This window comes from Mastigoproctus giganteus, chromosome 1, assembly GCF_048544385.1.
Source record: "Mastigoproctus giganteus isolate SK-2022 chromosome 1, ASM4854438v1, whole genome shotgun sequence".
In the NCBI taxonomy this organism is placed as follows: Eukaryota; Metazoa; Arthropoda; class Arachnida; order Uropygi; family Thelyphonidae; genus Mastigoproctus; species Mastigoproctus giganteus.
This window is the reverse complement of record NC_143575.1, coordinates 174,970,526-174,986,608: the sequence shown is the minus strand read 5'-3', so window position 1 is coordinate 174,986,608 and position 16,083 is coordinate 174,970,526. Positions and strand designations below refer to the sequence as shown.

The 16,083-nt window shown below is 36.1% G+C and overlaps 1 protein-coding gene across 1 annotated transcript; it reads left to right on the top strand.

Annotated features, from left to right (window-relative positions):
- The first annotated feature begins 11,293 nt into the window (after positions 1-11,293).
- LOC150091281 (uncharacterized) lies at positions 11,294-12,492 on the top strand. The gene is made up of 3 exons (XM_090383061.1): positions 11,294-11,328; positions 11,840-12,087; positions 12,395-12,492. The coding sequence occupies exons 1-2, from the start codon at positions 11,317-11,319 to the stop codon at positions 12,083-12,085; spliced, it is 258 nt and encodes an 85-aa protein (XP_090239187.1). The 5' UTR covers positions 11,294-11,316; the 3' UTR covers positions 12,086-12,087; positions 12,395-12,492.
- The last annotated feature ends 3,591 nt before the right edge of the window (positions 12,493-16,083 follow it).

The following is a 16,083-nucleotide window of genomic DNA, read 5'->3' as shown; positions in this document are numbered from 1 at the left end:
TGTTTTAATGTGTTTTGTCTGTAGTTGTTTTTTTTTTTTAAGGAATGAAAAAAAAAAAAAAAGAAAGAAAGAAAAACGAGTATGTAAAGACTACTGTAGTATCCAGCAAAGCACATCAATCAATTTAGAAAATTCGCAGAAACGTTTCTAAAATATCATGCAGGCTCAAACCATCAAACACACATTTCAAACTATGACAGCGATTTCATATTAAAGAATATGAAATTCCTTCATATTTAAGAGTCACAGTTAGGGTTATGAGATCGAAATAAAATAATAATCCAAATGGGGGAAAAAAGATAAGTTGCGGAAATGGGAGCCCATATGACCAAAAAAAATATTTCGTCAGGAACAGGGCAACAACGAACTGTTCTTACCTTGATCTTGATGGAAATCGACTGATGATGATAAAACTGCTCAATCGGGTCATTATCTGGGTTACTGCACAAAAATGGAGAAAATAATAGGGGAAAAGCCGTATTTTCTCAGTGATGGATCGATCTCAACCTATTCATCGCTGGAACCCTCCCGTTGGACCTAGAGGTGGTGAGGAGAGGCATCCTCCACAGCTCGCTAAAGGTAATGCTTGTACACACCTTGACTTCAACGGAGATCCAGGAAATAACAGCATTGCGGAAAAAAGAAGACTCCAGATCCACTTGCTGCAGGCGTGGCAGGCACGATGGGATGTCTCCATCAAAGGTCGGATAACAAAGAAGTTCTTTCCAAATGTACATAGATTCCAACCTAAATTACCAACCTGGTACGCACCTGGTCTGTTTTTACTCACAGGATATGGCGCCTTAAATTCCAAACTAACAACTCTTGGAATGAATTGAAAATCCAAATTGTACTTGTGGCGATCCAGAAACTTGGTCGCGCCTAATGTTCGACTGCCACCAATACGACGACATCCGTTGGCAGCTGGTGACAAGACTACAACATTCACCGAAGGACCAGGAGCAATTCATCCTGGACGATAAAGAACCATACATGGCATTCACTGAATTTGCACAGACACTGTTTGACAGACGCCGAGCCACACTAGCCCAACATGCGAATAACAACACAACCGGAAATTAAATGGAGTAACAAATGCAGAAAGACCCGCAGACCAAAACGGTAGAGGAGGAACAAGTAACGTAACAAAATGCAACTAAGAATGGAACAAGCAACATAACAATATAAAATGGGACAAGTTACTATTCCCACAACAAATTCCACACCTCCAACGAGAATAAAAGGACATGGTCTACAACTCTATGACTGACTTCAACCCTGAATCTGCAAAAGGGACACACGGACCTGAACCATGCAGCTTCGCTGCCATTAAACCTCATTGGTGATCAGAATCGAGCACCTGACTCGATTCCTTTCCAACCCTACCACGGCGGGGAGAAGACTTCAACCCTGAAGGTCTCGGAACTGGGTTCCTGGTCTGCGTCCACGGGACGAAGGTGGGGCAACGTTGAGCTCCAGCAGGGGTCCAGCGGCTAAATGACCAGATCAACAACGGTACACGACATTACACATGTACAATACCCACAAACTTTTAAACCTCTGGCATTCCCAGCAAACTGGCACACCCACAATGAAAGCAATGCGGAGATGGCGGAAACCACTGGTGCCGCAAGACATCAATACACCTTATCCGGTTTGTAAAGTTTACCAGATAGCACAAGTGAAACTATACTCGTTTTTCTTCAAGCGAAGCTCAGTAGTTTATCGTATACACTGCTGGAATGGGAAGAATATTGCGTGGATTAGACTAAGAGGAATTTGCGAGACTGCGTAACGAATATTTGACTTCTATTCCAGAGTGGGGAATGTTCGGTGTCACTGGAGGATCCACACTATTTTCTTTTTTAAATAAGAGAGATATAATGATGATTATATACATGATTGGATATAATACTGAAAATATTACATATAACTTATAATTTATAATAAACATTAATTTTTATCCCCGTATTTACATAAAACACGAATATTTGCTATACTACAGTCTAATAATCATATAAAACAGTATTTACTCCATTTTACTGAGGATCTGGGGCTATCGCTTCCTCTATGAGCGATACTCCACAGTGCATTTTTGGAATAGGGTATACAAACGCTTTATCCTGTGATTTGCACATATGATCGTGCCCATCAGCCATATTACGTTACTTTTGGCCTCAATGTTTTAACCATAACCGAATCCTTAGAATCAACCTCATTTTCGAGCAAGTTATTAATCAGAAGGAGAGCAGATGGTTTAATAGGGCGTTGGGCGAACGGCAACCTACTTACTGAATCTTCCATTAAACACTGAATTCTAATGTTTACAAAGATACCCTGGGATGTGGAAAGATACTGTTTGTTTTATTTTTACCTTGTTGTTACACACGGTAAGACTGAGAGAAAAGAGTTCCTCACAGATCACATTTTACAGAAGAACAGGACATGAAAGATTAAGGAATAAAAATGGCGTTTTCGAAGATTATAGCAAGTTATAAAAAGGTGTTATTAATTAAGAAATTGTAAGTAGTGATGAAAATCCCCATATTTATTTATGGATGTCTTAATTTCAGCAAAATCAGGAGCAAAAAAATAAATACAACTTTGTTGTAAAAAGGATAAGTACAACAACCCTTCAAAACGATTCGCTAGGGGTTGAACATGATAACATGCACGCCTATTTATTAAAACACATAAAAGAATCAAATAAGAAAGACGTTGTAGTTTGAGAGAGAGAATCGGAAAGCAACTGAACATTATTTACAGAATTCACTTGATATAACCGGCAAAGTCATTTGTGGACAATTCCTTCCAGTTCGGAGAAGTAGGGGTTCCCGATTTACAGGAAAATCAGGTCGCAGTAGCATCTGGCACAATTTACTTAATTGTCTGACGTACATTTTCTTACATGTGATAATAATGGGCATTTGCACTTCTTTAACTTTGGGAGCGACATGGTATATCCACCGTTATCGATGATATGATCTAATAGAGAGAGTATATAGTTACCTTAAGTCGGACAAATGCGTTAAGCTAAGCTGAACTCTAAATGAGAAGATTTCTAGTAATCAGATAGAGATGTTTAGAGACCAACTTGAACTATTTATGGACGATTTGTTGGACAATTGTCTTTGGCAGGCTGAGTTCAGCTGCAATCAATCGAACCTTTGGGTCTGTCCTCACATATAAAAGCTTCAAGCAAATGCCATGTATTGCGAATGAACTTAATCTGTTTCAAACTGTGCCTACGTCCGTCTGTAGTAGATGACACAGTTTAACCATTGAGACAAAGTTGCGTGGATCAAGATGAGAGCAGCAGATCAGGCATAGCAGTTAAAAAAATCCGAATAATGCTTCCCATCTCGATTTCTGTCCACAATGTCTCATCGCTGCCATGTTTTTATTAACGTTAGAAGTACATTAAAACTTATGCTGGATTCAGCCATCTGTATGCGCATATATATTCTTACTCTCCTGCTATCTGATTAAATGATGATGTCTATTGTGTGCTTTCAATTTATGCCACCTTACTTGTATGTATAAAATTTAGGACAGATTTGATTTTGGCACTGATGGGCACAAAATTAACTATTTCGTAACGAAGCGTATAAATTTACACAACTTTTTTCTACACAATTTCTTTCTCTTTTTATTGCAAACTTTATGAGAACATGGTTTCAGTTTACAAATTTATAGGAGAAAATTTTGAATTTTTAAAAATACAATATTAGTTACAAAAATCACATTAGATATAAAATGGTGTCCGAAATGACATTTACATTATATCCTGTAGTCTCTGTCCATACACGGATGCTGTAATAAAGTATCCATTTACTGTCTGCCCCACTATAGGCTTGGAATTAAATATTAAATGTATAATAAGCAGTCAGTTATGAGTAAATCTGGGTCTATTTCCATACATATTTTTTGTTCCAAAGAAAGTCCCTTTTCTAACTAAAAATTCTGCTGCTTTACTTCCTGTACCTTACATACGAATAACAGCATATGAATTCACCTTCGACGAAGCGGTTGTAGTACCATACGTAAATGAATTTGCATAAATTCATTAACGTGTTCTTATGCGCGTATTTTCTTTGCCTTTGAAACCCCACGGTAAAACTAGATTATTCCGTTTCTTTTTTGCAGGTTAATATGTTTTCATTAAAAATTTTTCACATTTTTACTTTGACTACCCCACACAGCAATTCCTACAACTAAAAAATCCCTTTAGCTGATTAATAAAAGGGTTTATAACTATCAACAGACAAAGGATAGATGAGAGAATAAGAATGGTGTTATATACAAATAAATAGAAAGAAATTACAAATTTTTGAACAGATCAAAAATTCAGAAAATGAAGATAAGGTGATTTGAGAACAAATCTAATTGGAAAATATATTTACGTTTCTTTTGTGTGGATGCATGCGCGATATGAAATACAGACATCTTATTTGTTGTCATGGATCATATAACGTTAACAAAACTTATAGTTCAACCTCCACTCTCATATTGGTTCTGAAGTCCATTTAAAACACCAATACACAAACAATTGTATCGCTCATTTGATTCAATCTCAAAGTAAGCTCGTGATTGAAATACAAAAATTAAAAATCTTTGATAGGTTGTTTTTAAAAAAAAATAAGACCTTATTAGAAGTAACTATTAACTGATTCTGAACTACTTCTGACGACTTAGGACCTGGATATTACATCAGTCAAATATATTTTTTTGGATTTCTTCCAAGGACGCATTTAAAAATGGTATTTTAGGGCCACGCCTACTTCTAGGGGATGAATACAGTCCAGATAGCAACTACAGTTAGTGAATGAATATTAAGACACAATAGAGGAAAACAGGAGGGATCATCAGGTAGGCTGTGAAGGACACATCATCAATATAAAAGAGAGCAAGTAGAAGAGGGAAACATCTGTTTGCAATACAGAGAAATTAGCTCAACTCCACAATGAAAACTTTGGTAAGTCCTTTGTTTAATGACAAGCGTTAATTTTCATGTTAAGAACTTTAATTCCTAATAAAAAGTTACAGCCAAACAGATATGCTAAAGATTTTTAATTACTTAAAGATGTTTTGTCCAAATAAAGTCGATTTCTATTAACTAATTTTGAGTTACGATCTTTAGAAAATTCCTTGACAGTTTCTTTATAAAACACACTATTTCACTCATTGATCTTAAAGTATAAAAGCTCTTATCTTTTGTATATTAATCATTGATTGTTATCCTTTGCCCCCTTTATCATATAACAGTGCGAATTACACATTTCAGTTTCACAAATATAATAAACATTTTAACCAATATTCAAACTTTTCGTGATCCACCTCAATTAATTCGCTTCCAACAGGTGAGAAACACTACTGTATAACATTACCCTACCTTCATGACAGTAAAACTGGTTTTACGATTATATTTTCACCCGCTTGAGAACCAGTGGAGTGAGTTCGAATCCCATTGACGACTGCAGGATCTTTTCTTAAAGGGCTCGTCATCCAATTAATAAGATACTCTCGTGAGGAGGATATAGAGGACACTGAAGACTAGAATGCTTATGATAAGCAAGGGTTCTTCCATTTAGTGTTTTACATCTATATACATACTTGGAATATCTGCTTTTAGAGCTCTGCATGAATTTTCTCTCTAGATATTGTTGCCCATATTACAGAAAGAGATATAGTATACTTAGATGATGTCCTGTATCCTCTAATGAGCCAGTTTCCGCATGTTCGTTACTCCAATGTCTGACTAAACCTTGCTGATACTTTGTGCTATTTATCCCGGCACGCCTTATAAGGTGTCAATGTTCAGCCCATTGTGACAGTATAATGGTTTCGTCACTTCCAACTCGTTGGGAAAATCTGGGTTGAAATTCTGTGGGAGACTGGACAAAATTTTTAAACGCCTTCTTCAGTGAGGGATGCAATTAGCTGATCTCAAGCGGGGACAATGGGATTTTTTCCTTGAGTTATTCCTGATTTTTCAGTCGCACAATATTCAAATCAGGTCATGAATTTGTACTACGGTTATTTGATATTTTAACCTTACAGCAGCGAAACAACTAAGCATTTTCTGGATTAGCAGATATTGCAATATTCGTGCTCCTCCTCCTCCCATTATAGGGACTCGTGCTTCCATCTAGTGATCAGTAAAAAAATAAATGGATGCCCATAAATCGCACGTAGTTCACGATTGCGTTTAGTCCCACATTGTAATGCACACGTTCGTTTTCTATTTAATTAACATTTCTCAAGTAATAAGTCATAAAACAATCGTTAATGGTAGCAAATTACGGCTATTATTTATCTCCCAACTCCTTTTAGATACAACTAAAAATTTTAGTAAATATAATGTAATTGTCGTTATTTAGAATATATCTCATCATTACCTTTGTTTTTTTTTTCTTTACTGGATCTCGAGATTTGCTTTTGAAGCAACCTGAAGATGTAAATCTTTATGTGTAGTTTTATTTAGCAGCGAAAATAAAAGTAATTACTTTTATTTCCTCTCTTTGTTTCATTCCATCATTACTGTCATAAATATATATTTTATGGCACCAACATTCCTTCCGTTGATATAATTAATGTCACCTCTTTCCGTCGTAACAAAATGTAGTAGTGCACACGTGACTTACACGAAAAAGCAATTATTTTTATTAAAGTTATCTGCTTACGAAATGAGAATTGGCCTGTAAATTTTCTAGAAAGCGGCGGACAAAACAACTGCATCACCTTAAAAAAAGTAACGTTTGTAGTGAAACGTATAAGTTATTATTTGATTACAGTCATTTTTGTTGTCGCAAAGCAAATGTATTGCGTCAGATAACGCTTCTATTGCATCAGCCAGTAATTGCAAGGTATTGCATCAGCCGTTGCTATAAATACGGCGTTGGAAGGGTATACACGCTCACTAGTGTACTGTTTTGCGGAGGTGTAAGCATGGCTCCATATGTTCAGTTGACACCAAGAAAAAAAAAAGTGTAGCTGTTGCTCTGTCCCAGAAAGGGCTTTCTACGGGTGCTATCGCTGATAAAATAGACTGCTGCCTGTCAACCATATCCCGGGTGCTTGCTGAAATTAAATCGTGAAACCGTTGATGTGAAGAGAAGTCCTGGATCAGGCCGTAAGAGAGTGACTACCTTCCCAAGATCGATATTTGAAACGGCTATGCGTTCGTAATCCCATGCTAGTGCTCCTGATGTAAATCTCGCCTTTGAGATGGCCTCTGAAACAAGTGCACGAACTATCCAAAGACGGCTTTCGGAATGTGGTCTGCATGCCTATCGGCCCAAGAAGAAGCCTTCGTTGACCCAACAAATGAGGAAGAAGCGACTTGCTTGGACTAAAACGCATGTTTCATGGACAAAAGAGCAATGGGACACCGTCACCTTTTCTGACGAATCGAAATTCAATCTGCATGGCTCGGATGGGAAGCGATATGTCAGAAGACGAAATTCGGAGGCTGATCATCCTGACTGCATAACACCGACTATAAAGTTCTCCGCCGATCAGATGGTCTGGGGATGCATAACAAGCAAATGGGTGGGGCGAATTAAGTTTATTAACGGAACGGTGAATACAGAAACCTACACCGCTATCTTGCCTGAAACCCGTTATTAGGGATCACCACACAGATGTCCAAAACTGCATTTTTCAACAGTACTCAGCGCCTTGCCACACAGCAAAATTGGTAAGTTTTATGCTATTTAGATTTAATGATGAGTTTGTCTTCTTGTCTCACAAGGCTTAAAACATACTTATACCAATGTTTTCCCTCGTTTTTCTTCCCTAAGGTGCAGTCATACCTCGGAAATTCTGCCATTACAGTTTTGGACTGGCCCGGCAACAGTCAGATTTGAACCCTATTGAAAAATTTCTCAGAAGAAGCCAATAAGTAAGATTCAGCTGCAGGAGGGCATTGTAAGGGTGTGGTACCATGAAATTGGGCAACCGTATATCTAGAAGTTAATTAACTATGCCAGATCGTTGCAAGGCTGTAATTGGAGCTCGAGGAGGAACAACAATATATTGAGGAATTATTTTGCTGATTTACAGTACATAATACTATTCCGCTAACTTTTCATTTCAGTCGTTACACGTAAATTCAATAAAATGTATGTTTGTCATGATTGCCATTTGCATGATTTCTCATATTTCCATTAATTACGCATTTTACCCTTTTGGAATATATTTATGGCAATTGGGTATAACAGGTGGAGTCTTTTTATTGGATTTCATTCACAGAGATATATATTCCATCTAACATATACATTTCGAACATTGCTGCAACCCACAATGCAGCACAAAACACATTATTTGCAAAATTCACAAGTGATGCAGTTTTTTCGTCCACCACTGTATTTTAGTAGATGCTTAACCATCTATCACCTACACTGAAGGATTAAAGCAAAACTTGAGCTCAGTAAAATATTAAGGCACGTTAATATAAGTCATACATTAATGCACCCACTCTCAATGTTCAATTTAAGTAACCTGGCGCAATAATTACATGAAATATTACATTATTGTAAAATAAAGTAGCATTAATTAAAAGCGAATACTTTATGCTGCACAATATATTTTTGAAATATATTCATGAACAGATTTAGACGCAGTTAACGAGAACAGAAACAACTACAATAAATGAAATGCAATTAAAAACAAAAAAACTTTACTCCTCATAGTAACTGCATTGGTCTACCCCATTCCCCGCAACTTGGTTTGTTATGTTTGTTATTTGGTTTTTAGGAGCATTAGCAACTAAGGCCATATTGCTCCGGGAATATGCGGTGGTCATTCCCTTGACCTTTCCGCATCCTCCGTATTTGGTGGTGACGGGCTCGAACCCCGGTCTAATCAAGAAGCGTGTACTACGCACTGCTGCTCCTTCCCACCTGGCTACGGAGGCGCCCGCAACTTGGTACTGAGACAACTATGCCCCGATAAATCCAACCATGCTCACTGTGTATTCCAACTTAGACAAAGCGTTTGTTAGAAAGCAGAACTCTTTTAAATTTTCCCACACGAATTAAAAAAGACCAGGATTTATAGAGATAACATTTTATAAGATTTTATTAATAGGGTGCAGAGATTTGTTGTCTCTAATAGCTTAAATAACTTTGAAACCTCCCATAAAGTTCTTAACACTTGTCAACGGAAACCTTTGTCCACTCCATCAATGAAAGTTTCAATAGGGCTTCCATGATGCCCTCCACGCATGCGGCGCCTCCGTAGCCAGGTGGGCAGGAGCAGCAGTGCGTAGCACACGCTTCTTGATTAGACCGGGGTTCGAGCCCGTGACCACTAAATACGGAGGATGCGGAAAGGTCAGGGAATGACCACCGCTTATCCCCCAGCAATATGGCCTTAGTTGCTAATACTCTTAAAAACCAAACAACAATAACAACATCCACGCACAAACCATCAAACATCTTTTCAAACCGTTTGAGCTCAAGACCCAGAGTTTGTTTTGAATAGGCAGTTCATCGGTTTCGTTACTTTCCTGGCAACAAATACTCATAAACATTGAAAAACAGAAGGTTCTACACAATTTAAATTACACCTGCAGTGTTGAAAGGAAGCGATTAAGGAGTTAGATTGTTTAAAATAAGCGCAATAAATGCATGAAGTGTTAATAAATCTAAATTGAGAGTATTCAGCATTGATTTTCATGCTTCGTGGAGTGAAAACCCTGAAACTCTTATTCTAATTGTTTTTTCATGTAGTTCTTAGGCGAGTTAGTCACTCGCAATATAAAAATATTTTTCAAAAACTACTCAAAATCCAACGGAAAAGGGATGCGGTCTTTATCCCACATGCAGTGTGATAATGAGCAACAATCGAAGACTATTATCGATTATCTAACAGTATTTCCTTTCTATCGAGGTGCTAAAAAATATAAATAAAAAAAGTCGATCTCAAGATTGTTGTGGGGAAGAGAAACGATGCAGTCGTTACAAAACGTTCTTCGGTTTGAAGCCTCAACCGAAATTAGCATATATATCGAGATTGCCACTCCAGGGCAATCACACTCCTCCAGAGACACCAGATCCTCTGAATATTTACAGGAATTGGTCCATAATAAACAGTTGAAAAGATTTATTGACCACAACTCCTCCGCGACGTCCATCTGTTGATTTAAACCTCTGCATAAGGAACGCCCTTGCAAGTTCTCCCATGGGTAAATCTTCAGAAACTTCTGAAGCAGTTTTTCTGGACAACAACCAACCTTTTGTAATTTCTTGTTATCAAAACACACAGGTGTCCTACTTTACCACTGGCTTCCTTTTGCTTATGACGGTAAACTTCAAAATCCGTGTCCTACTCACATTCAAATTCGCTGAGCGTGTCCCTGTCAAATGATACTACCTCCTGAAGCTTCATTTTATACCCTGTGGGTTTTATGACTGTATGTGCACTTATCATGTATATTATGAGCAAGTGGTAATTTATAATCGCACGCCGACTGGTGTTCCATCTTCACTTCAAACTTCATTATCCCAATTATTCAAATTCACAACATGGGGAGTTTCTTTTAAATTTCAACTATTATTTGTACGATGACTTACAAACTCCAAACCATCTAATACTGTCACGCTCTTAGACATTCCATATCGTTTTATTATTAAAAGATGTTTAAACATTAAAAAATAAGCAATAAACAAAGATAATAAAAATTTTATTGTCACTTAATTATGACTCGGATGGCTTAAATTATGGCCGATATTTTTCGAAAATTACCTCCAAGATTTTAATTGGAATATTTCAGATTTTTTTTTAATGTTCTCACATAAAAAAACCAATAGAATTATTGGGACATTGCGGAACAGAGCAGGTTCAAGTCAAGGTGATCATAATGCAGAGGTGAAAACATTTTAAAAGTCCTTTCAAAGCAACTAAATCAATAGCCACAAAAAACAATGACGCGTTATTTAGATACTCCACTTTCATGGTTCACGAAGTATCAGATTTCTTCCAAGGGCATGTGAACCAAAGAAAGTAAGTAGCGCACTGTAAACTCGCCTCACCTACTTAATCAGCTGAAGAAAAACCGGTAAGGAGACGGGAGTAACGACCTTCGAAATTTATATCCTGTGTCCCTATCAAGTACTTTTTATGGTTTCTATGGTCAAAAAGAAATAAAAACATAAGGGTCCTGAAGTTGCTATGAACCTAAACGCCAATTCCAAATAGTCGATCACTTCCTGGCGTGTGAAGGACACAAGTTGAGATTTAGGTATAAAAAGGTTCGACTGGTGATCATTGACACTCAGTATCTGCAAGAAGCTGACCACAACTTCGTTCATAATGAAAACACTGGTAAGTATTCTTCCTTTATTACTGATATAGATGAAATATTGTCTCTATTAAAATTAAAAACTTAAACATTACAGAAGTGGAAAGATAAGATGTCAAACCTTAGCAACACATAGCGGAAATCCCTGCAAATATTTTCTCCATAATTTTATACAAACAAGTTCTCATTAAACACACGATAATTTTAAGTAATATTAATAATTAATATTATAACTGTAGAATAAAGGAACCGTTGTAAGAGATAAAAAATTGTTTTGAAATAATGATTCAATCTATATTGAACTTTCTCACTTTAATCCATCGTAATGGGTAATTTTTTTTCCAATTCCATTATTGCAAAATTTAAATCAACAAATTGATATGGTGTACAATATAATAACCATTTTTAATGCTTGTCATTTTCATGGAAACTGTTTTTCGCTAAGCTAATTTAAAATGGCTTACTTATCTAATTAATTTCAACTAAACTGTGATTGAAAAATAAAACTGATCTATTTTCCTATATTGTTTTAAGGTTGCCTTCACTCTTCTCGCCCTTGTGGCTTCCGTATACTCCGTTGCCCTTCTAGCCGGTCCTGGCTATGGTTATCTTGGAGGATACTACGGAGGTTATGTTGGACACCCTGTTGGACGTGCTGTTGCATACTCAACCCACATCAGCCATCCAGGTGCATATGGTGTAGGTCTCGGCTACGGTGGTCTTGGTTATGGAGGACTTGGCTATGGTGGTTTGGGTTATGGAGTAGCCAAAGTGCTATAAAAGTAAGTTTTGAGTCTGCATACTTTTTAAACTTCACTGTAATAAAATCTGCTGAACAAAAATTATCCCTCACCCATTTCTGCTCTATTAATCAGCGGTTGAGCAATCGCTGTACACAGTTTTTAATATATCTGACAGCAATAAAATAGACTAATAAGGGCATTCGAGTAACATAAATACAGTCAGGAGTTTTAGTGAAATTTATACCGAGTAGAATATGTAAACAAAATATACACAAGATTTTACCTAATTTAAATATAAATATGTGAAATTTGTAATTGCTGACAAATTTAATTGTTTCTTTGGCAGCTGGTCTTCCAGTCGTATGAAGTGCAATCTTCGGAAAGGACAAGATGGTATACAAATTTCGAAGTTATCTGTATAGCAGCGATCATAATAAAAGTGACACATCAAGTATTTTCGAATTTTTTTTTTCTTACACAATGAAAGCAGACTTTTATGGTGCAGAATTTGTTTCTCTCAATACAGACATTTGAAAATTAATCATTTCTATCAGACAATAAAATGGTTTTAATTGTACTAGCCTCCGGGAACCTTGAAATCAAAGAGTTCCTATCACGTGCTGCATTATTTGGGAATATAACCAATTCATAAAATAGGAAACACTGGACACAACTATAAAGCATACTGGGAATGGTGAAAACGTGAGAATGAATATATTGTACAACGCAAGTTGACCTAACGCTGCGTACAGCCATTAAGATTTAAAGTACTGCCTTGTGATGATTTAATTTGGTAATAAATGTTTATGAAAAGTCAAACGTATTCAAAAGATATTTGAGGATGCTTGTCATAAGTTCTAAGAATTACAAGGGATATGCACAAAGTGGTCATTTTACTTGACCCGGATTCTGTAATCGACTTCTGTGATATTTGTAATCCAAGTGCGTCCGAATTTGATCGCATATAACCAAAGTAATAAAAACGCGCATGACTCTTGTCCATAGCACTACTAGTGCTATGTTTAACCAACTCCATAGCCAATTGATCACCGCTTGGGGTGACTGTGGTTCAAGCCCCGTGCAGATTAAATACGGTATAATGCTTTTGTATTCTCCATGTCTTGTGAACTCTAACCTTATATAGCCGTCACGGAGTATAAACAGACTTTATTACAACGATTATTGTCCTGTTTATAATATTTCAATTTATAATGTCAATTAGTCCTGTGTGCAAACGCATCAATTAGTTTCGTATTTAAAAATTAACTCATTAAATTTTGGTTAATATCATAATTAAGCTCAATTCCTGGTTGAGACTTTTCAAATGATATATGATTTATTTTTGTAGATGCAAAACTCGAGCCAATATCATGAACGGTTTTGATAATGTATAATATATTAACCGATATTAGTCCTAAAAGGTAAACAACAAAAGCACCCTTTTTAATGACTCAGAAGTGAGAAACAATGTTTGCATGGATTTCTCATCGTTAAGGTATTTTGCATAAACAATTCGAGCCCCAGTGAGGTGGTGCAGACTGGAGATTATAGCGATTTTCACATTCGTCTGATTGCTGGATTCTTGCAGCATAAAAAGAAGAAGACTTGAAACAGACTATTAGTTAGAAATACTGTATTTAAAATAAGGTAAAAAAGAGTGCGTATTATAAAAATTAAAGGAAATTAAAAAATAAATAAATACAATGAACGGAGATGGATCGTCATCAATAATGCAACTAACTTTATGACTTCTCCCTGCACCTCCACAAGAGATTGATCGTTCTTGTGCAAGCATCCAAAAAAAAAGGGGTGGGGGAGGGTTGATGCCAAAAAATAAGGTTTCTTCTTAAAAATCTAACTAGCGACATCTACATTTAGGGCATTGAAATACGAGGCTCCGCATGAGAATGTCTGTTATAAATGTTAAGAGTTAGTACATTGATTACACATTCAGTGAACTTCGAAAGATACAGAAAAGCATGTCATTTTACTTTACTAAAAAGCATTCTGTGATCGACTTGTCTCTGACTCCAAAATAAAAGAAGATAGCCAGAACAAAGTGTGAAATTAAAATTACAAACGTATTTTTTTAAACAGACGTAAAATTAAGTTACAATTTCAAACGAAATGAAGAAATTGAGAAAACGTTGTACTTGGAACTATTTATCACTACCTATTAGGGACAAGTGACAGAAATCCTGGGTATAAAAAGAGAAATTTAAATAAATCTGAAGGAAATACAGATAATTAATGTTTAGGCCTGAATAATTAATTCGAGCCTAAACACACAATGACCTAAGTGGGTGCTCCCCTCTAAGCCGGTGTTTGTATTGGCACTAAGTTCTGCCCGTAAAACTCGAGCTAGTGTTTGAGCAGTACACCGGAATTAAAGTAAATGTGCCTTCTATTATAAAGCTTGTCTGTCCATTTTTCACAAAGAGAAACGACGATAAAATCCTTACTAGGCAACTAATGAGATCCTCCTGAAAAGGTCTCAACATTCGAACTTAAACTTTCCAGTGATGCGGAAAGTGATTATGACCACTTTTCTGCCATGAAGGAACCCTTTTGTGGATAAGGAAAAACACCTGCACCCTCTGCATAAATACTAGGCAAAGGTGTGGCTCATCTGAAAAGTCTACCTTTAAAATTAATCATAAAATGTCTCGGTTATTACAAAAAGAAGAAAGAAAACTTTAACAGTATATCGTGGTAATTTCCGATTACAAATTCAAACTAATGGTTCGTATAATTTCATCTTTAATATGAAACATGCATAAAAAGTATCCACTGGGAACACGTTGAGAACATACATGAGTACAAAAAAGTTTTAAGAAAACTTCACATGTCAAGTTTCATTATACACCTGAACGTAGCATAATTTCCAAGTTAGATGTGATAAATCAAAATTTATAAATGACCTAAAATTGTTTAGGTCATTTATAATGCATTTAGCTTTAAAGCATTATAATCTGCATCTCATAATTGGATTTCACCCCATGATTCATTCCATCCAACTAAACACATTCGTTTCGTTTCTTTCTAGTTTTAAATTTAACATCCCCCGCCCTTCGATACATTTTATAAGAACGATATTCAAGAGACCGGTCATTTGTAAGAGCATTTAAAATTAGGGGCTATCAGTTTGTCAGTGGTAAACTAGCTACAAATAAGAAATATTTGAATTTCAGAAAACCACTTTAATACAGAAATTTCACAGATAAGTAGGAAGTAAAAATAACATGAATGTATATCAGTTTTTCGTTTGTTAAAATCATTCTCTGAGTATATTATGCAATATCTATTATTTTATTTTGACACAGGATATTGTCTAAAATATAGCCAAGTATTAAATTAGTGAAAAGGTTTTTCAACGTTGAGATTAGTTTATTATAATAAGTGGCAATTTAGCTATTTTATTCATTCAAAGCCAATGACAAAATCGTGGGAAGAATGAGGGGGGTAGGGAGAGGAATTAGAGACATGTGCATCGGAAACAGTTACATAATAAATTTTGCATGAATCCGTAATAAAAAGTTACATAATATAGGCTATCCCCACTTAGATTCGTGTTGATTAGTGTTTCCCTATAGCGTTGTTGTTGTTCCATAAGAGACAGTGTATCGATTTAACATAGCAAAGTTCGTTATTACGTCACTTGTCAAAAGCTGGCAAACGACGTAAAATAATTTGCATATAATTTCAGATTTAAACATGCTCCGTTAAAAAAAATTAAATTCAGTATATATAATTAAAAGGAGTTCAGTGCCAGATAGTTTTAATATTGTGAATGCTATGCAAATATGTACTTAAACTCTGACTTACCGATAATAGAAATTACAACAGGAAGCAACCTTGTAGGTGAACTTGGCCACGTTTTTTTTTTCCGTCTTTCAGCACGATGTCCTCTTGTTGCATAATTAACATTATGGCTGCCACCTTGCCCCATAACTCATTAAGTAAATAACACAGCAATTGATAATCAGCAATAATTGAAATTCAAGATAAATACGGTTCTTTCACAAAACAATAATC